This window comes from Parasteatoda tepidariorum, chromosome 6, assembly GCF_043381705.1.
Source record: "Parasteatoda tepidariorum isolate YZ-2023 chromosome 6, CAS_Ptep_4.0, whole genome shotgun sequence".
Taxonomy (NCBI): Eukaryota; Metazoa; Arthropoda; class Arachnida; order Araneae; family Theridiidae; genus Parasteatoda; species Parasteatoda tepidariorum.
In genome coordinates this window covers 9,655,872-9,679,384 of record NC_092209.1, presented here as the reverse complement: position 1 = coordinate 9,679,384, position 23,513 = coordinate 9,655,872, and the positions used below count along the sequence as shown (strand labels likewise).

The 23,513-nt window shown below is 30.1% G+C and overlaps 1 protein-coding gene across 1 annotated transcript; it reads right to left on the bottom strand.

Moving 5' to 3' along the window:
- Positions 1-1,401: 1,401 nt before the first annotated feature.
- On the bottom strand, positions 1,402-23,256 carry LOC122274055 (paired box protein Pax-1-like). The gene is made up of 3 exons (XM_071181689.1): positions 23,136-23,256; positions 17,436-17,639; positions 1,402-2,694 (listed from the first exon to the last, which is right to left on the bottom strand). The coding sequence occupies exons 1-3, from the start codon at positions 23,146-23,148 to the stop codon at positions 2,219-2,221; spliced, it is 693 nt and encodes a 230-aa protein (XP_071037790.1). The 5' UTR covers positions 23,149-23,256; the 3' UTR covers positions 1,402-2,218.
- Between the last annotated feature and the right edge of the window lie 257 nt (positions 23,257-23,513).

Below are 23,513 nucleotides of genomic sequence, written 5' to 3'. Positions count from 1 at the left end.
CTTCGGATTTTGCGGAAGATTTTATGCAATAACGGCACAGTAGAAAAGTTGAGGAAAAATTTTGACCATTCTTCAAACTTTTGAAGAAAACAAAGAAAGCTTCCAGAAACTTGACTCGATGCTCGAGGAGCTCTAAATAAATAGAAAAATTTGTGAAATTGGAAGTTGGATTTGGAGTATGATGAAAGAAAATATGTTTTCCTAAGGCAATAACATATTGTTTGTTTTATTTTATTTTATTTTATTCTTAATAGTAAGTTGGTATAAGGTAAGTTGCAATGCGCTATAAGCAAAAGTTACGACATCACTTTTACACGTCATTTTATTTTATTTAATAACCGTCGTTGAACAGCCAACCCAATTTTTAGTTCATGACTACAAATGCTCCACTCCGTAGCCTAGTAATTTTGAACCTAATCCAGATGACAAGGGCTACATCAAGTAATGGAAGAAATTTGCCTTCCTGGAGGAATTTTTGATGGATTTAGGCAGCATTTTCGTTACATGGAGAGGGAAATCCCGGAAATCTCCCACGGTTAGCCTGACTGCAAGGGAACTCTAACCCATGATCCGTCAACCACTGAGGATATATTTCGCCAGCACTGTGTTCAGTTTCGAGCCAGATGCGGAATTCATATCGACCAGTAATCACTGAGATTCGAACTCGGTTCACCTCATTGGCAGATGAGCAATCAACCCCCTTAGCCACCACGGATTCATATTGTTTATTTTATTTTATTTAATAGACGTCGTTGAGCACCCGACACAATTTTAGGTTTACGTCTACTAATGTTCAACTACGTAGCCTCGTAATTTTGAACCAATCCGCTTCTCTTTTGAAGCATCCTCTCTTGAACCAACTCCTATTGAACCTCTTTTGAACCAACTCCTGGATCAGTTCCCCCAGAGGTACAATTTGTTATGGGAACATGCAGGACTTCGTGACTCGATAGCTTTAACGTGCATCAGTCACCATTTACTACACGAGGAGTCTTCGGCCGACGGGGATCAAACCTACGCCTTCTTGGACATGGGCCCAGTGCCCTAGCAACAAAGCTATCCCAGCCCTCCATATTGTTTATTAAAATAAACTTATTGTAAAATTTAAGAAGCTAAAATGTTTGCTGAGAAAGAAAAATTTAACTTTTATTTTATCATTAAAGGTTATCGCTCTTCAATGATGGGTTCCGTATAACCCCTAGCAGTCAATTGGTGAATAACGCGTTAATTATATAATACAAAATGAAAATTTATTTTTTGCACACCTTTAAATGTTTAATTGATTTCTTGGAAAAGGAAATACAAACTATCATTGATGTAAATTGTCTACCACTATTAAATTATTTTAAGGCCTGTAGACATTCTGTTATTACATTTTTAATTAAAGCACTATTGCAAAACTTTATGCAGCAGCTTGTTTATTTACAAAGATTCAGATTACAGAAATCAGAAATACATCTATTAAAAATGAGACATAACTAAACTCTAACTATTACAACAAGGTGAAAAGGTTTCTGTTATAATAGTAATCCATTGCATTACACTCTATTTCAAGGTAAGTATATGGTTTAATGCCTAGATTAAAGGCACTAGACCATACACGAAACTTTTCAAATTTTTCGCACCAAAACTTTTTTCTTCTTTTCCCAGAAGATAGTCACGTTTGAAATTATTTTTGTAGGCAACAACTCAATTAAACAAAATCTATACGATATTGTAAGTAATTTTTGGTATCTTAACACATTGTTGACCGGTGACGAATTAACTCGTCTTTGCAGTCCCAAACGTTGTTGTCGTATGGCGAGATAACTCGTCATTGCACTTTCATTATCTACTTCAATTTATGAAACCCAGGGTGATATAGAATAGTAATACAAAAGCTTTGTCCATCGTGTCTAAAATTTTTATTTCATTTCTTTCAGAATAAAAAAAAATTGTGCACATTATTGGAATCTATTTCGAATGTTTTACCTAACTTCCATATTTAATTACAAAATAATAGTCGGTGACATAACATAGGTTTTCTGTACAATTGCCATCAATAAAGTCTTAAGAATGAACAAAAAATATTTTATAAAACTTAATTGACTAAACAGCCGTTATTTAGACATTTTTCATAACATTTAAAAAAAGGTTAATTTGATGATTGCATGATTAAATCTTTCTGCAATATTAGCTTAATTAACAAGTGGAGAATATGTAATATTAAATATCAATTCTACGACGTATTCAGCTCCAAAATATCTTTAATATAAAAAGTTCTTTTACGTTGTTGGTCTTTTTTAATATGATTTTGTTCCAAATGAGACGCGATACCTGAAAAATTATCTTCTCGGGAGGTATTTTCACTGAAACAGGTATCGTCCGTAATTGTTGAATTGAAATCATTAAAACAGTTCTGAAGATTTTTATTTGGCATCATGGCGAATTCTTCCTCGCCATTTGCAGCAATAGTAGAATTTTTTTGGTGTTCTCTGTGATCAGACAAGCTTGATCTTTTGTTTATTGGGGTCTTTGAGGACTTCCTTAATATCCTGTTGATGGAGGACACAGATGGTAACGAATCTTGAGGACATATACCTTCGAAGAGTAATTTTTCTCGTATTTCCCATGCAAACAGAGATGAATTGTTGTCTTTATATTGGCGAATTTTCGATATCACCAAAGGCGTGGATACCCTGGGTTTGCTTCCACCTGAAACAAAATTACAACATAAATTCGCTGAATCTAATTGTCTCTATAATGAAGTACCTAAATGCATGGCTGCCAACTTTCTGCACTTTTTGTAAAAATTTATTCTGGTGGTAGCTAAGTTAATGCTTTAATGTGTAATTTTTATTCTTTTAAACTTAATTATTTACAAAAACAGTAGAAGTTGGCAGAGCTACCTAAATGCAAGCCTGCCAACTACTACTAATTATGCAAAATATTTTATAGAAAGGTAGACATTTAAAAATAGTAGAATTCAAAAATTTTAGTTGTTTAGCTAACATTTTAAAAGCCTCATCCCGAAAGGGCTGGGACAAAGTACCGTTGCATATGAATTTTTAAATCATTTATGTATAGTGGTGTGGAAAATAAGTTTAAATCATTGAAAAATAATACATTAAAACACGATTATAGTTACCACTGGAATAAATTTTTACAAAAAGCGTTGAAAGTTGGCAATTCTAAATGTTTTACAAAAATCATTAATGTGCAATGGCGTGGAAAATAAGTTTAAATGAATAAAATAAAAAAAAATACGCTACACTAACTTAGCTACCACTAGAAAAAATTTTACAAAAAGGCTATAAAATTGGCAGCCTTGTTTAATGTAACAACTTTAGAATCATGATACTGCTGCAGAGCTGTGTGTGGTCTCAAAACACAACTAATATCATACTTGCCTACTCTTCGGATTTTCCCGAAGATTTTATTTTTATATTTAAAGTGGTAGTAAATATATACTATTTTTTCTTTTATAAACTTAATTTTTAAATGATTTTGATAACCACTATTCTTTCAAAAATTAAGCACATATATTAATATGCGGTACTATCAGGATTGTCAACTTAAGTCTTTTCAAATGCAACGCATTTGTTTGCTTAAAATTGAAGTTTTATTTCCATTTTAATACCACTGGAAAAAATAATAATGGAAGGGATTAAAAGTTGGCAGGTATGCAATAAGATTAAATGATTGCTAAAATTACTCCAAAAAAATATATCTTCAGTTGAGCACCTTTCATCCGAATCCTGATCAACCGAATTATCCAACTAAATTAGTCTATCAGGGATCAAAATTTTTATTCCAACTTTTATGAAGAAACAGTTTTTGGAAAAACCCGCTATTTTTCAAGTAAGTTTTGTGAATATTTTCAGACGTATCTGGAAAGTACAAAAAAGTCATGCTATTACATACCTGCCAACTTTTGATCTTTTCCATTATGTTTTTTCCCAATGGTAGAAAATTAGAATTAAAATTTCAATTGCAAGCAAAAAAATACGTTATATTTTAAAATGCTTCAGCTGACAACCTTGATAGTAACGCATATTAATTTATATGCTTAATTTTTTTAAGAATAGTGGTGATCAAAATCATTTAAAAAATAAGTTTATATAAATAGTATATATTTACTACCACTTTAAATATAAAATTTTACGCCAAATGCGTAAAAGTCGGCAAGCATGCTATTATTACATCAACTAAAGCATTTGGAATGAATATGGCATTAGAACATTAACTTAATTGGGTACTTGAAAAAAAAAAAAAAAAAAGATTTCAATACCCTTACATGTGACCTAATACGTCAGTACCAGCTGATCGTTTATAAGAAAAATGGCGTGTTAAAGTTAAGCTAAGTTTCGCCAAAGTTAGAATATTAATTTACATGAAGCTCCGTATCATGCATAAAATTTGTTGAAATATAATTCTATCTCATCTACGTCTTTTATATAACTCATATTTATTATTTGCTTTTGTATTTTATTGTAACCGTGATATATTTTAGTTCATGTACCTGGCAACTTCGATGTATAATTAGTTTGTGTACGTTTCTCATGGCTTCGTACCTGTCTTTGTGTTAAGTAAGAAATATATAGAGAAAGCATTGAAATCCTTGTGGAAGAATTGTCGTGAAAGAATAGAAAATGTGTTACCTAAGAGAATTGAAGGGCTTTGCTTATTAGAAACAGAATGAAAAGAGCAGTTGCTAACGTAAACAAAGGCCACGTTTCAACAACCAATCAGGAGCGAGATACCAAAACTACGTCACTTGCAGGTATTCCATTGTATATTTAAAAAAAAGCAACAATTAGAAACAAAAATGAATTTCAGAAAAAGCCGAATTTTGAAGATGTAACTAAGCATTTAAACGACTATTTAAATGCGACAGAAGTCAAATTCTTTGCCATAGATGGCGACACTTGAAAACAAAAACAATCACACACCCTCCGTCTGCCTTAATGGTCAACGACAACAACAACTCTTCCGGTTTTCCCAGGATTTTATTTTCATATTTAAAGTGGTAGCGAAACTCGTGTTATTCCCTTAAACATTTCGAATAATAATCATAATTGTAAATGAGTTTGACCACAATAATTACAATACGTAATTAGAATAAATTTAATAAAATTTATAAGTAATTAGAATAAATTTAATAAAATTTATAAGTAATTACAATAAATTTATGAAAGCAAAATAGTCTTTACAACAGCGGAATTCAATTTAATCAAAATATAATGATATTTTTGAGTCAAATTGTTTTTTCAGTAATTGTTTTACTGCCACTTGGAAAATCCATTCTCGAAAAGAGTGAATGTTCGTTAACATTAGAAAATAATAAGTATCCACTGATGTTCACAGCACGGGTCTCTCAAATAATTAGCAACCAATAAAGAGTAAAAATGTTTTTAAAAAAATAAGTAAATAAAAATATTTTTTGGGGTGTGGATCACTGACACACGAGTTAGGTGTACACTGAGTGTACTGTGTCGCATACCGTCCGAAAAGTATCCCAAAGAAGTAAAATATATTCATTTAAGTATCCCAAAGAAGTATCCCCATTAAAGTATCCCAAAGAAGTAAAATATATTCAGTTAAGAAAGCATTTAAATATATATATAGATAGATAGATAAAATATTCATTTAAAAAAAACATGAAAATATTGTATAACAATAGTCCTTTTTTCATTTAATATTTATTTTTCTCTTCTCATGCTACGTAAAACAAATCATCCGAATAAAAGAAAAAGGAAAGCAATTTTTTTTATAAATCTCAGGCAAAATTGTTAAATCAAAGAATATTAAGCACTTTCTCAAAGGGGGGATAGGAGTAATAAACTTGATTTTCTCAAATCGAACGATATGGCAAATTCTAAATAATAACACCATGCGATTTTTCAACGAAGGAAAGAAGAATTACTCTTCGACAAAGACACCGTTGAAGATCAGTGTTCCATAAAATACCGCTACACATGAAAGGTATCATTAAATCGGTCGCGAAAAATCGGAAATAAATTACTAGTTTCGCAATTTTCTCACTGATTTCGTTTTTAGGAAGGTAAAAAAAAAAAATTGTTTCGGTTTCATGGTTGGAAGTCCTCGGCATTTACCAAAAGATTTTTTTCAAAAAATTATTTCTGTGATACTACCTTCGAAGTTTATCAGATGTCTGCTTTTATCATTGATGAGAATCTCAAACAAAAAATCTTTATTGGTGGTTCTGTTAATTGTCTATCTATTTACCTTAAAAATTAATCTGCTAATTACCTTAAAAGCGGATTCCTATTACAGAATTTCAGATACGTGTAATCTGTTAACTAATCTGTTAATTAGCTTAAAAACTAATCTGTTAATTATCTAACTTATATATCTTAATAATCTAACTTATTCGTATAACAGAGTTTCTGATGTGTGTAATCTGTTAACTAAACTGTTAATTACCTTAAAATCTGATTTCTATTACAGAATTTCGGATACGCGTAATCTGCTAACTAATTTGTTAATTACCTTAAAAACTTGCCTGTTAAATACATTGAAAATTGATTCCCGTTACAGAACTTAGGATACGTGTAATCTATTAACTAATCTGTTAGTTACCCTAAAAACTAATCTGTTCATTATCTTCAAAACTGATTCCTAAAACAGAATTTTGGATACGTATAATCTATTAACTAATCTGTTAATTACCCTAAAAACTAATCTGTTAATTATCTTCAAAATTGATTCCTAAAACAGAGTCTATTAACTAATCTGTTAATTACACTAAAAACTAATCAGTTAATTAACTTCAAAACTGATTCCTAAAACAGAATTTCGGATGTGCAATTTGTTAACTAACCAGTTAATTACCTTAAAAACTATTCTGTTAATTACCTTAAAAACTTATTTCTATAACAGAGTTTCTGATGCGTGTAATATGTTAACTAATCTGTTAATTACCTTAAAATGTGATTCCTATCACAGAATGTCTCATATGTGTAATCTGTTAATTACCTTAAAAACTGATAGCTAATACGGAATTTCGGATACGTATAATCTGTTAACTATTCTGTTAATTACCTTAAAAACTGATATGTTAATTGCATTAAAAACTTATTCCTTTAACAGAATTTCGAATTCGTGTAAAAATCTCTATCGCAAATATTAGTTTGGTCGAGAATCCTCGAAAATCTTTGGATTTGGAATGCAGGTAAATTTTCGTGACCGATAGACACTCAGTTTATGCCATAACTGTCCAATTTTACGGTTATTGTAAGCGGAAAAAAAACCCATTTTACAGTGTTAATGAAATAACAGTTTAAGCAAAACATTTTAATTACAGCATAACTAAAAAGCATTAATTATTGATAAGCAAATATAAAATGCATTATGGATCTTTATGTTATATAATGATGTAACAAAAATTTTTTTAAAAAAATAAAAGTTTAAGAAAAGCCATATCAGAAGAATATCAAACCGATTTTTTGTAGTTTGTATCATGATCATCACCTATTCCTATACCAACCCAATTTCAGAAACCTTTTTAAAAATGAAGCAAAAACATGCGCTCTTAAAGAGGCGCGAAGTAAAAAATTAAATAATGAAAAGTCGAAATATCTATCATAATCTGCTGAAACTTTTCGATAAGGGAAAGTTATGAAAAAACCTCAAAACCGGTTAAAACTCAAAGGGTGTTTTCCAGACCTGCCAACTCTTCCGGATTTTCCGGAAGATTTTATTTTCATATTTAAAGTGGTAGTAAGTATATACTATTTTTCCTTTTATAAACTTAATTTTTAGATGATTTTGATCACCACTATTCTTACAAAAATTAATCAGATATATTAATATGCGTTTCGATCATGGTTGTCAACTCAAGTTTTCCCAAATACAACGTATTGTTTTATTAAAATTGAAGTTTTAATTCCATTTTAATACCACTGGGAAAAATGATAATGGAAGGGATTAAAAGTTGGCAGGTATGAGAATCGTATGCAACTGTCCCCCACACGGTCTTTTCTAAGTTGTCCGATCAGAAACTTGTAAAGTTTTAGAATATTAAAGAGCTATATATTTGAAAATCTACTGAAAATAAGAAACTGGTACTAAATATGTGTCTAAAAATGTGTTTAATTTATAAATAGGATTGGTTTGTCTTATTAACTTGTCAACCATTATAGATTCAATTCTCAAATATATATGATAAATTTTCCCAAATTACTTTTAAAAAAGAATTTGGGTATATGCTCAAGACTAGTTCAATTTTTAAATAGTCTGCGCAATTTACTTATAAAAAAAATCGTGTGTAAGCTTGCTCCACTTTATGGACAATTTTTTTCAGTAATAGCAAATTTTTTGGACAGTAAATCAGTTTTAAAATTATTTATCGAAACAGTTATAAATATTTCAGAAGTAATTACAAAACGTCACTTTAATGTGCTTTATACACTATGGCACAAGCAAAATAAATACTATAAGTCAAATTAGCCAATTCTCTATATGTTTTAGTTTTTAATGCAATACTACTTTATAATTTTTTTGCTGACAGAAAAACAATAATTATCCCCGCTATTACCACAGAATCTGATAGCCATTTAATGTTTAATATTATATGGACTCTTAGTTTACAGTTATGGGAAAAGTATCTTCAAGAAAACGTGGTAGCAAGTTTGCATATGAATTAAATGGAAATTTTCCTCAATTAGTTAATAATTTTGTTAGAAAAAGCAAAAACTGTTCGATTACAGAACAATATATTAGAACTTAAGCTCAAATCTCAGTGATCTGCCGCGAAGCAGTATTTCAGTGTATTTATCAGTGTATTTTTGAGACACATAATGGGGGGAAAGTGTGAAGTGATGAAAGTATTGAGGGGAGAGGGGGTGGCCACAATCCCCGAATTGTAAAATCGTGAGTGAGAAACCAGTCGGTTGAACGTATGATGAAATTGATCAGAAATTAAACATAATTGATGAGAACCAATGAACTAAATTAGAATATGATAATATTTACAGGGGTCAGAATAATATTAACATTTACGATGGTGTAATAAAACAGAATATAATAGAGGAAATACGTGCAACTATTTACATATTTACACAAGAACAAGGTTAAATAAGCTATAGATAGCTAGGCAACTGTATCTCTGTTATAATGATGACCCCGGCGTCCTGGTAATACCACTCGTTTCTGGTCAATAGAATGGGGGGAAAGGAACGACGGAACCAGATATATATCGCATGATATGTAATTTTATGAAATTAATAAATTTCGGTTAATAGGAATATTCAGTTTTTCCAATTATAAGTGGTAAGAGTGAATGATTTGATTTATCAGTCTTTAACATTTTTAAAATCAAATATGTTTAAAAGATAAAACACAGGAAATTCCATTTGTTCAGCCGCTAACAACATCTAATATATATAATTCTCTTACGTGGCTCCCAAATTTTGGCTGTATTTCTCTTCCGGTGGCAACGTTTGCTTTGTTTCATTTACGTTACTATTTCTCTTACACGGCGACAAAAAAAAGACTCATTGCAACTCCCCGAATGGCAACGCTAGAAAATCAACCAATGATTGCCACTAAAAATATCACATGTCAAATCTAGCTGAAGTGGCTCAACATATAGCGCTTTTAACAACGGAAACTGAAATATAACTAAACTCACCCTATCAGCTGCGGCAATCTTATACTATTATTCTCTATTTCAGTATTTTGTCGAAAGCACTTTTTTTCACGAATTTATATATTAAGAATTTATTTGACTATTTGTGATTTCTATCACGAATTTATTTGTTTCATTATTGTTATTAGTTGTTCATTGAAAAATGAGTTTAAGTCGTGTTGTTACGCTTTAAGATTTTATACTATAACACATTTCTAATAGGTTTAACGAATTACATGTCATTTATTTGAATTCAGATTTATTTTAATGACTTAGTATTTGCTAAAAAGATGTAATTTTTTTTTTTTTAAAAAAAGTTGTTATATGGATTTGAATGATTGTTTTGAATTCTTAGAATCTTGGGCATTTGCAATGTACCTAAGTTAGTCGCGAGCGAAGCAAACCATATAAGATTGCGTGGCAATTTTCGGGGGTTGGTGAGCGTTAGCGAGCAGGGGGCGCAGCCCACTAGTTAGTATAATAAGTGCCGAAATGCTAATCGAAGGGGCTAATATTAGTCCCCTAGCAACAATCTTTATTAGTGATGCTACATTATCTAACAAATTTAATTGAACTATCACTAAAATGATCAATTATTGGTACCTATTCTAATTTATAGCACTACAAGCTATTGGGGGCATCTTTTAATTCCAATCAACACCGTTCAATATTGGCGCTGCAAACGCAACGTATGGTGCACCAACTTTTTTCTATTTCAATATTATACTTTTAATTTTTTGTGTCTTTTTTTCAAAATTCATGATGAACATACAAGATGATATTTCAAATCAATATGACGCAACAGGGCCGCGCAGCCCCTATCTCATGCATCATGAAAATAAATACATTGAGGTAAAAACATTTTGAACTTAGCAACATTGGGATAGCTATAAAATAGATTTTGTTAGTCCTAGTGTTTTGATTTTATTGGGCACCTGGGCAATTTTGTTAGTTTAAAAAATGTAGTGAATAATATAAGCCTACGAATTGTTTAGAAATAGTGGTGGATAAAAATCTACTAAATTGAATTTATTAAACCATGAAATCACAATTGATAAACTACCACATTAAAATATATATGCGCTGTCCTGAGCAAGATAGCATCTCTGTGTGTATAAATAAAACTATTTTTGTATGTTCTATATTGCATTAATTTCTTCAAACCATTTTAATAACGATAATAATATTAAAAAAATCAAAAATTTACCCGAAATATGTGTTTCTAATAAACTTGGCTTCGTTGGTCACCGGTGATCCCCGTGGTGCTACGAAGAAAACTTAGTGCCAGTCACCGGTGACCCCCATGACATGCAACGTGTTAACCACCACACATTTATTCATGAAGAATATTAAAGTTACAGGGATGACTAATAAAATAAAAATTAGTTACTTTCAGTTTACTATTAAGGGAAAAAGCGACAGATTTTATTTTTTTCTTTAAATATGAATTACTTGTAAATAAGTCATAGTAGTAATTACAATTGAATAATTAAAGAGATAATAAATAAATTGAAATTATTTTAGTTTCTACCACTTTATTCATATTTAGTCACCTGTGGCATCCCTGAAATAGGACAAGATTCTTTCAGGTGGCTTATAAGCTTTTAAGCACACAAACCTGCAAAATCTGTAAAATAAATTTTACAGGTTTTTTAGAATATTAGTTCGGTTCATGAGCAAAACCTGATTCTTCTTATAAAACCTGAGTGAAAGCTTTCTGTTTCACAAATTTCAGTAATGATAGCAAAAACTGGAAATTGACGGAATTTCTTTCTTTAAAAATGCCTGTAAAAAAACGTTGGGAAAAAAACGTGGAATGGTAGATATGGCTGTTAACTTGTGTAATGGCTGTTAACTTCTACTGTCGTTTGGAAAAAAGTTGACCAAGTGGCATACCTGCCAACTTTTAATCCCTTCCATAATCATTTTTCCCAGTGGTATTAAAATGGAATTAAAACTTCAATTTTAAGCAAACAAATACGTTGTATTTGAGAAAACTTAAGTTGACAACCATGACTAACTATTCAGATTTTTCGAAGTACCTAGCCCTAGGATGGGCTATCTGCTTCTTCATCGAGATGTAGATTATTGGGAGTTGGGTAGAATTGTCCGAAGAAGGCTCATCGCTTCCTCATCTTGCATCAGGTCTTGCAGTTCCTTGATTAGAGAAACAAGTCGGTGGGCAGTTGTGGCTGGGGTCTTTTTTCTTGTGTAGCTTTTTCTCCAGGGGCGGGCCTCGCACCCTGAGAAATTGGATGTGTGGGCTTGACTGCAATTGCAACAAGCTGCGGGAGTGTCCTTGCTTTTCCTGCACTGAAAGGAGTAGTGCCCTCCGGCACACTTCATGCACTTGGGTGGGTCAGAGCAGGATTGGACAACCATGATAGTAACGCATATTGGTATATGTGCTTAATTTTTGTAAGAATAGTGGTGATCAATATCATTTAAAAATTAAGATTATAAAAGAAAAAAAAGTATATAATTACTACCACTTTAAATATGAAAATAAAATGTTCCGGAAAATCCGGAACAGTTGGCAGGTATGCCAAGTGGTAGTGAAATAATTATTAAGCCTTACGGGAGCCGTGGAATAAAAATTGCCCCACTAATTTTCGACATCAATATAAAACACTAAAAGTGTAATAGTTTTTATCTCTTTTCCATTTTTTTGAGCATTATTTTTTTTTAATGCTTACTTAAGACCCATTCTTCACATTTACAATTGGAAAAACTGAATATTCATATCAACCAAAATTTATTAATTATATAAAACTGTATGTCTTGTATACCGGAATAAAATTCCGTTTACAAAAGACTGCAACTTGATTAGCAATATTCAGTTTACTTTAACCTTAATAAGAGCAGAAATCATTAATTTCCTCTTATTGTATATCATTACCAGCATATTTTCTAACTAGTAATTCATGTAATTAAACCACAGTGACCTGCTCCCACCTGTAGACTGCAATGGGATTTAAATATTATCTATAATAAATTATTTTTTGCAAAGAGTGGTAGATTAAATTTATCAAAATACTCCAAATGAAGTTTTCACATTCTTGATAAAACTCGCAAATAAGGAAACCTAACACAGATGAAAGCGAGCAGAATTTTGCTCAATGGTTTCAATTTAACACGTTGATTGTCACGGGGGTAACCGGTGCCCGGCGAAGCCAAGATTATTAAAAACACATAATTCGAGTAAGTTTTAAATTTTTTTATGTTATTATCGTTACTAAAATGGTTTGAAGAAATTAATGCAATATAGAACACACAAAAATAGCTTTATTTATATCTACAGAGATGCCAAATTATTCTGTAAGTCGACTAACACACAACATTGAGCAAGCGTAATAACTATTGTCGATGGGATATTGAGAAAATAAAAGAGTGTAATGCAGAATGTTTTTAAAATTCGATCGACAGAATGAAAGAGATGAGAATATGAGTAAAACTAAACTTGCCACCCATTTTGAGAAAGTGAAAATCCTGAAAAATGCAAGCAAGTTTCGACATCACGCTTAGAAACAACTAAAAAAGTTACTACAAACTTGTTAACTACAATAAATTATTTGATTAAATAGTACAAGAGTTGTTCGAAGTAGCACTTGTTGACGTCATTGTACAGTCTACAACAACGTAAAAAGGAATCCTGGACGCGTTCGAAAAGCCAAAAGTTTTTTAATGTTTATCGAAGTGACTCTGAACTTACATGTTGCTACAGCTAAGAAAATCACTTCTCAATTGCCGTACAAGTTTGCAGCTATGAATTTGTGTACAACTTTTATAACTTTCTTTTTAACACGTTGAATGCCATGGGTTGAAGCAACATGACCACACGTTGAAGCCAAGATTATTAGAAACACATAATTCGAGTAAATTTTTAATATTGTTATCGTTACTAAAATGGTTTGAAGAAATTGATGCAATATAGAACACACAAAAATAGTTTTATTTATATACACAGCCATGCCAACTTGTTCCTGACATCGAATAACTATTTTCAAGAGGTAGCTTTTTAATTGTGATTCTTCGTTTAATAAATTAAATTTAGTAGATTTTAACTACCACTATTTCTAAACAATTCGCAGGCTTATACAATTCATTACTGTTTAAAGATAGCAATATCTTATCAATTATGTCTTTCATTTCTCAAAAATCAATTATTGTACATATCAAATCATGCTTTATCTTTTTTTTTAATTTAAGTCTACAATCAATATTTCTAGTGTTATGTAAAAGCGTCAATTTGTCATATTGAATTTTTTTTCATTGTTTTATNTATGAATTTGTTAAAAACTTTTATAACTTTCTTTTTAACACGTTGAATGCCATGGGGGTCACCGGTGATTGGCGCTGAGTTTGTTCGTAGCGCCACGGGCTCACCGATGACTGGCGAAGCCAAGATTATTAGAAACACATAATTCGAGTAAATTTTTAATATTATTATCGTTACTAAAATGGTTTGAAGAAATTGATGCAATAAAGAACACACAAAAATAGTTTTATTTATATACACAGCGATGCCAACTTGTTCCTGACATCAAATAACTATTTTCAAATGGTAACTTTTTAATTGTGATTCTTCGTTTAATAAATTAAATTTAGTAGATTTTAACTACCACTATTTCTAAACAATTCGCAGGCTTATACAATTCATTACTTTTTTAAGATAGCAATATCTTATCAATTATGTCTTTCATTCTTCAAAAATCAATTATTGTACATATCAAATCATGTTTTATCTTTATTTTTAATTTAAGTCTACAATCAATATTTCTAGTGTTATGTAAAAACGTCAATTTGTCATATTGAATTTTTTCATTGTTTTATTATTTCACAAGCAAACTGCTTGATTTTTATGGCTACCACAATGTTTGCCAAATCAAAGTATTTTACCTTACTGTATGTAATTTAATGATGAATGGGATAGGGGCTGCTTCACGGTCCAGGTTCCCAGTTTATTTAAATATATAGAGAGAGAGTTAGAAGTTATTAACCGTTTGACCAGACGTATTCAACTACACGATTTCAATTGACCACTTTAAATGTTGAAAAGCTAATCTCTCCTTTCTGGTCGAGCAAATGATGACCACAATTCTTTTTTGATTAAATTTTTGGAATGACTTTTTTTTTTTCGTGAAAAGGATGAACCAACGCAGCTTTACAATCAAATATTGGTCACATAATCGAGCGAAGAAGCACCAGAGGCGGACACTCCGTCTCTCCATAAGACTGATCGAAATATCTACTTTGAAGGAGAAATAATGAACAATTTCCGAATTTAGAGTTAGGTATAAAAATTTACATTATAATTAATTAATGGTATTTTTATTTTTTTAACTTTCGTTGAACAGCCGAATTGGAATTTACGGCTAATAATCTTCAACTCCGTAGCCTTATAATTAACATAATCCAGAAGACAAGGGAACTCCTAGATCAAGTATAGGAAGAAATTTACCTTCGTGAAAGACTTATTGATAAAGCGTTGGAGTTAAATATTGCTGTCAGTTAAATCCTTTTCGTTTCTATAACTTGCTCTTATAAATAAGATTGATTTCCATCTAATTTTATTCAAAATCATTGATTTAAATTTAGAAATCCAAGAATTTAGTAGAAATTTATTAGAATCATTATTACTTTAAATATTAAAATGAAGTACTACGGACAATCCGTTGTTGTTTGCAGGCTATGTTTCAACGAAAAGTTATTTTATCGATTTAGTCATGGCAAGTTTTATTTGACGCATTGCAAGCGTGTCGCGTAAAAATATGTTTTTGAAATTTCTGCGATCCAGACAAAAGCTTAAAAAGTGGTAGCAAAATTACTTTGTTTCCGTTTTTTTTTTTTTTTCAAAACAATTATTTTTTTGTGATTACTACAAGCTGAAATGATTCAGTATTCTGTGCTACAATCGCTCGTCGTAATTTTTTTTCCTGAAGTTGTAGCTACAGTGACAGGATTTCAACAGCTTTTATGCAATCTTGTCCACCACTTTTTAAAAATTTTAATCTCTAACAACTGTAACACATTTTCTGTAAAAGTTGCCCGAATTCAATGTGTTAATATCCATGCAATAAATTTTATATTGTGCATTGTAATTTCTTTACTCCATTTTTATTTGACCGACAATTTTAACAGATCATTGCCATTCTAAAACAAAATCTTTCATTAAGTTCAGGTTAAAAATAAAATGCTAATTTTCGTTCGAAATCTTTTTCTATTTTTGGAGGGAAGGGAGGGATTTTGACAAAGATTCATTCAACAACTTAAAGGAATCATATCAATAAAGGCAATATTCTTTATTAAAATAGCATTCATGAGTGTCATATCAAACGAAATAATATTCTTCCATAAAAAGGAATGAGTAATTAATTATGAGTATCAGTTCAATCAAAGCGATGTTCCTCCATAAAAGAGCATTTATGAGTTATTAATGATGAGTATCAGATCAACAAAATCAATATTCTTCCCTTAAAATGCATTCATGATTAATTTCTGATGAGTATCAAGTCAAAACAAAAGCATGTTCCTTCGTAAGAAAGCATTTGTGATTTATTAATGATACGTTTCAGATCAACAAAAGCAATATTCTTCCGTTAAGGAGCATTCATGAGTAATGAATGATGAGTATCAAATCAAAACAAAAGCAATATGTTCTTTCGTAAGAAAGCATTTGTGAGTGTCAATGATGAGTATCAGATCAACAAAAGCAATATTTTCCCCCTAAAATGCATTCATGATTAATTTCTGATGAGTATCAAGTCAAAACAAAAGCATGTTCTTTCGTAAGAAAGCATTTGTGAGTTATAATATAGATAATATAGATATAATATAGATATAATATTATAATATAGATATAATATTATAATATAGATAAGTATCAGATCAACAAAAGCAATATTCTTCCGTTAAAGTGCATTCATGAGTAATGAATGATGAGTATCAAATCAAAACAAAAGCAATATGTTCTTTCGTAGGAAAGCATTTGTGAGTTATTAATGATGAGTATCAGATCAACAAAAGCTATATTTTTCCCTTAAAATGCATTCATGATTAATTACTGATGAGTATCAAGTCAAAACAAAAGCATGTTCTTTCGTAAGAAAGCATTTGTGAGTTTTTAATGATAAGTATCAGATCAACAAAAGCAATCTTCTTCCGCTAAAGAGCATTCATGAGTAATGAATGATCAGTATCAAATCAAATCAAAAGCAATATGTTCTTTTGTAAGAAAGCATTTGTGAATTATTAATAATGAGTATCAGATCAACAAAAGCAATATTCTTCCATTAACCCTTTCGCGCCGACTGTCACAAATACGTGTCAGCATAAAACCGTGTCAATCAGGGTAAAAAAATAAAACTGGTAGTCAAAGTAGTTCTCTAGCAATTTATTTGTGGGGATTATAATTGTTTGTTTTATTTAATTCACCATTACCATAGTTCAAAATAAAATTATTTAGTTATACTTTGAACTAACATTGATTATATATATGATTAAACTAACAATAATTAAAGTAAAAGCAAAGTAAGTCGGTCAAATTAGCAACACCTACATTTAAGCTACCGATTTTTATTTATTTACATCCTAATTCTGATTTTGTACGAATGCTTTTATGAATCACCCCAAGGGGTTAAAGAGCATTCATGAGTAATTAATGATGAGTATCAAATCAAAACAAAAGAAATATGCTCTTTTGTAAAAAAGCATTCGTGAGTTATTAATGATAAATATCCATCATAATTTCAAGATCAAAATTTCTTCATTAAAGAGACTTCATGAATTATTAAAGCTTTCTTACCAATAGCTCCAGGAAGGATGGATCCAGTTTCTGCGAAACGGGTGAGTATCTTAGATACACATCCATGAGATACTAACAGATGCCTGGAAATATCGCACGGTCTGTATCCGTACAGTGCAAGTTCGAGAATTCTTAAACGGACATGGAAAGGCAGGGGTTTTCCATTAGCAAAAGCTCCCCCTAATTGATTCACACCTCCTTGACCTGAAATTAATTTATATCATAAATTTTAAATCATAATATGTGACTCTATGTTTCAATCCAGTGGTCAGTAAATTCTGCTCCAATATCTCCCCTCTCTCGCACTTAATCCAAGTACAAGTCGCTCCCGGAAGTCAAAAATATTACACTGACCACTGCTTTAACTCTTTTCCGGTGCAACACTAAAACAGAGATACCAACTGCTCAGAATTCGATAAAATATTTTAAAACGCGATAAAGAACTTCAAGCTAAAATTTGCTGAATTTCGGTTCAATTCTCCAACTTTTTAGAAGATTAGTCCTAGTAGTGGTTGCGATTTGGGCTCCTTTATCCATCATGCATTTTTCAGAAATTGAGGTCACTCATTTTGGTCAGCTGACTTTTTGGTTGCTAACGTTTAATACATAGTACTCATACTCATATGTGGTAGTTGTCTCAGCATCAGCCCAGCAAGGTACCCCAACTAATTCATCTGAGTGGGAATGTATAATAAATCGCCGAAGCGCAGTTAAATGGTGAAAGTTGGGGATCAGTAACATTTACTGAGTGAAAATTAAAATAAAGTAGCGAGATAAAACAAACAAATTTAAGAGAGAGAAGAGATTTTTACGACAGTTTGCAAAGTGAGACGGAAAAGAGAAAATACTGGTAGAAGAACTATTTTAATATTAGATAACATTTGGGAGGAGTTAATCTATTCTCAACAATTAACAATTCACTGTAATTAATTTTTTCTCTGCGAAGAAGCAATTCAATATAAAAATTGTTTCCGTTTATAACAATTGGTTGTTATAGATTTTTATTATTCCCGAAAAAAAGCTAAAAAATGAAATTTATTTGTTACCAGTTTTTGCTCTTTTCCGTCTTGATATATATAGGCTTTCACCCCTGAGACTGCCTCCCGATGTTTTAATATATAGTAACAAAATTGAGTATCACATAAGCCATTGAATTATTTAGAAGTAGCGTTGAGTAAAAATCCTATAAATCAAATTGATTACACCAAGATTGACCACCGAAGTTTTTTTTACTACACCATACAGAGATGCCAACTTGCTCCGGACAGCAAATATATATTTGAAAGTGATAGTTTATCAATTGTGATTCTTGGTTTAATAAATTCAATTTAGTAGATTTTTATCCACCACTATTTCTAAACAATTCGTAGGCTTATATAATTCAGTACTTTACGGCTGGTACTCAGATTCAAAATTGATATAAGTATAAGCACTTATATCATGCTATACCTTTTACAAAACAAGCAAATATTGTCGAATATTTGCAAAATTTACTTCGTAGTTATTTACCGTTTTTTTAAATTATTTTGGCTTGTCCGGAGCTGTTGGCATCTCTGCACCATATATTAACCCTTTTGAAGGCCGTGGTAAGCATACTTACCACCATGTTTTATCACTTTTAATTTAGGTTTCCATGTTTCAATAACTTCAGCTTTCTTGAAGTGAGTTTGAATAAAATTGGTAACCGTTTGTCACTTTTAAAAAACGTATAAAAGTTATAAAATACATAATTCCTTTTGAAGTTTGTAGCAAATGAATTTATTTAATAAATAAAGAAAAATAAAAGTCAGTAAGTTCCTAATAGGTCATGTTAAATATATTTACCACCAAAAAAAATGGCATTTTTATAAACTAAATGAGTTTTTTTTTTATATATGAATTACTGTTCTTAAAACAATTTCAATTCCAAAATTACTTTAATTTACCTTTACTAGAAATAAAGGGCCCGTTAAAGGGTTAAAACACTACACTCGAAAATATTTATTCAAAGCCTGTCAAGTTGGCATCGCTGCACTCATTCAACAGATGTTACAAACCACTGTGAATGTAAAACTAATTGCTTTTAAATGTTTAAAAAACACTATTCTTTAAATGTCCTCTCGGACGGAATATTTTCTAAGTATTCCACCCCTAGCTTTTTGCTTAACTTTTTAAAAACAGATATATTTTTCCAAAAACACATATCCAACATTGTTCTAGAAGTTCCCTTGTCTTCTTGATTGGGTTCACAATTACAAGGCTACGGAGTAGAAAATTAGTAAGAAACTCAAAATTTGAGTTGGCTGTTCAGCGAAGCTCATAAGATACTATCTCTACTGAACAATTTTCTAGTTAGAAGCAAATGGTTTGCAAGGTACTACACGACAAAACTAATGGAATATCTTGAAAGATCATGATTGAAGTTATTAGAAATTTTGCTTTTAGAATTGAAAAAATCCCATGCAAAATTTTAGTCAAACAAAATAATGCGCAGTAAACTAGACGCCTTTTTCCAACTTTTAATACTACAATAATTTTAAAAGCATTCTTATATAAATATTCTAATCCTTTAACAAGGCTTAAGATCCGCTAATATTAAAACTTAAAAAAAGTTCTTCATCTTCATACATGCAAATTTTGTATGGTTAAAAGCTGCACCATTTGTAAAAGCTTTAAGCATGATTTTTCAAATTGTGCTAACAGTTTTACTGTTAAAAGAATATTGTTTACTGAAAGTTAGTAGTAAAGTACGATATCTCATACCTCAGTATTTTCTCATACAAGAGAAGTTAGGTTTAACCATGAACATAAATAAGTCTTTTAAATCTGAGGTTGAGGTTAGATCTATCAGTACATCTGTATTGATCTGAGGTTATATCTGTGTGTTAAAGTCTGCATTAGATTTTCCGTTGGCGTATTTTATGTGATGTTTCCTTGCAAAATGTTTTTCCACCTTTAAAATTTTATAAGTTTTTAATTATAAAATTTAAGTACTACTTATTTTCGATTTATGGCAGTTGAAATATTTTTGATACATTACTTTTGCGTGATTAAATTTTTTATATATTGCTATAAAATAACTATTTCACTTTATTTAAAAATATATATATTATTTCGAAAACCAAAGTTTTTACTTCGATGTATTTTCGTTAAACAAATGAGAACGATATCTCATTTGTTTAACGAATTTGTTAAATATAGAAAACGAGATCATATACTTTTAGATTATAAAATAGGATTTAAATACGATAAATATATTTAATAACAGATAACATTGAGGTACCAAATATGGTTTTGTGGAAACGTATTTGATGTGACAAAACAGGGGGGGAAAAATAAAAGCTTGTTACAATATTTTTTAAATATTTCGTGAACGTTTTTAATACACACGGGAACAAATCTTCGTTTCATCTATACAAGTATTTGATCTCAACTAATTCGGGGGGGGGGGGGTTTNGATGGGGGATTTAAATCTGAAATTAGTTTTGTTCGGAAAGTTACAGATTTTTTTTTTTTTTCAAATTGATATTTTTATTATATTTTTTGTTTGAATGTACAAGTTTATAAAGAGTGCATAGATTTGCATATACACTTGTCTGCTCCTTTGAAAATAACACTTCAGACAATAAAAAAACATACAATCTTAACGTATCGCATCATAAACAGAAATATACAATCACCCTCTACTTACTACTCCCTACGTAGCACCGAAGTAGGGACACTGAGTATTTACTTGAATGAATTTTAAAACCTCCTGGTTAGGAATATATTACCCAATTGCATAAAAACTGAAGCTTGTACAGAGGAACCGATTGCACATTTGAAATAACCGATGTGAAAATATCTAAAATTCGTTCAAAAATCCAAATTAACAGAAAACAAAATTAAATTTGTTCCCTAGTGTAATAAAATTTATAAAGTGCATTTACAAAATATAAAATAATTTATAAAATATAAAATATTTGCTCCCTAGTGTAATAAAATTTATAAAGTAAATTTATAAAATATAAAATAATTTATATATATTTTATATTTATGAATTATACCCATTATTGTTTAGAAATCCCTATTTATCAACAATATTTGCTGTTTATAAATTAATATCATTTACAATCCCCTGATTGTTTATAAATCCCCATTAATAAAGTATAAATTTAAACATCTTGTTGTTTTAAATAAATTTTAACTCACTAAAATTCAATCTTAATGATTTTGAAGATATTTCATAACTAAACTAATCGGCGTTACTGGGAAACTTTGGAAAAAAAATTTAGTCAAGTTTTTTAACCCTTTCGCGCCGAATGTCGCAAATACGTGCCAGCATAAAACCGTATCAATCTGGGTAAAAAGATAAAAATGGTGGTCAAAATAATTCTTTAGCAGTTTATTTGTGGGCAGAGTTATAATTGTTTGATTTATTTAATTCACCATTGCTTTGTTCAAAATAAAACTATTTAGTTATACTTTGAATTAACATTGATTATATATATGATGAAACTAACAATAATTAAAGTAAAAAGAAAGTCAGTCTTTCAAATTAGCAACGACTACATTTAAGTTACCGTTTTATATTTAATTGCAACTTGATTCTGATTTTGTACGAATGCTTTTCTGAATCACCCGTCCCCAAGGGGTTAAATCGAAATATTCAACTCCTTCCTTATTTAAAATTCTAAAAACTAACTCTTTCCAGAGAATTTTTATATGTAACACTTTTAAAAAAAAGAAAGATCATTTGTAAAGGTAAATTTTAAATTTATTACCATTTAAAGCATATAATAAAAAAGTCACCCATTCAGAAAAAAGGACTTGCAAATGCTTGCATTAATATTACTATTACTTTGTTGGTAAAACATTTTTTTTTAATTATTCAAAAAATAAATTTTACACGTTAGAACATAATTGTTGCTACCACTAAGAAACATTTTCTTCAACGTCTGCACAAGTTGTCATCCATGCACAATGAATACTTTTTTTTATAAGCAAGGTACAAAATCTGAGCAAAAATAGCAGTGATTTAAAAAACATTACCTCAGCAGTTATTTTAAAAAAGCTTTCAAAACCTATTGTCATTTTTACTTTTTTTTTGTTTTCTGTCTTAAGACTACATTGTGTAAATAAAACAACATTTTCATCTTTTTCATATAACTTATATACTCAAGCATAATTCCATGTCAAAAAAAAAAAATTTTATTAACTTATTATAAGGTTATCAAAAAAATGTTCTAATTGTTAAATATAAAGGTTTTACATTTTACATAATGCAATTTTAAGTGATGAAATCCCACTTTTAACTGATATTTATTAAATAATTTCCAACAAACATAAAGCTTTAAAAATTGTATTCATTATTAATTTCTTTTTTAAAAATTTTTTCATTTAAAAAAAAAGTTGAAAGTTTATATGTATTTTTATAGCAAAAAATCAAACTATTAAGTTTTATGACATTTAAATTTGTTAATGTAATAATTTCAAATTATTAGAAACGTCGCAGACTTTAAAATTTTAGTAAAATTAAATTGGAATAATTAAAAAAATTTAATAAATCAAAATTAAAGTTATAGGAATTTTTATGACTTCTAGGTTTTGTCTATTTATTAATTTTTTTACAAATTGCGAACAAAAGATATTGGTTTCGATCATCAATTTTAGCAATTAAAACTTAAACAAAAATAACTCAAAAAAATTAATAATTTTAAATTTCAATCAATTTTATCTTACCTCTTGGTGTCATCTGCGTATTAAATGAATTCTTTTACGAACTATTAGTTAAAATAATTGATTTGGTATCAGCGGAATATTAGAGATGGGTTCTATTCAATTGAAATCTGATCTCTAGTCTGAAACAAAAGTGATCAGGCGTTTAGAAGTGTGTATATATACACCAAAAAAGTGACATTGTGGATAAGGGTGGGGGGAAGGAGGAGTGAGCATTGTGGGGGTGGAGTAAAACCGTGGGAATTTCACAACATGTTTGTTGGCGGGAATAGAGCTGCCGGACGTTGGACACCAGGATTTAGATTGGTGGAAGGCGTGAATTACAGATAAAGAAAAAGAAGAGACATTGAGGAAATAAGAGTGAGAATTTGGATGATTTTC

What these genes read in the sequence shown, in the direction of transcription:
- LOC122274055 (XM_071181689.1), bottom strand. An exon ending in CATCCTTCCTGGAGCTATTG is followed by an intron (nt 2,695 to 17,435) that starts GTAAGAAAGCTT and finishes ATTTTGTTTCAG; the next exon opens with GTGGAAGCAAACCCAGGGTA.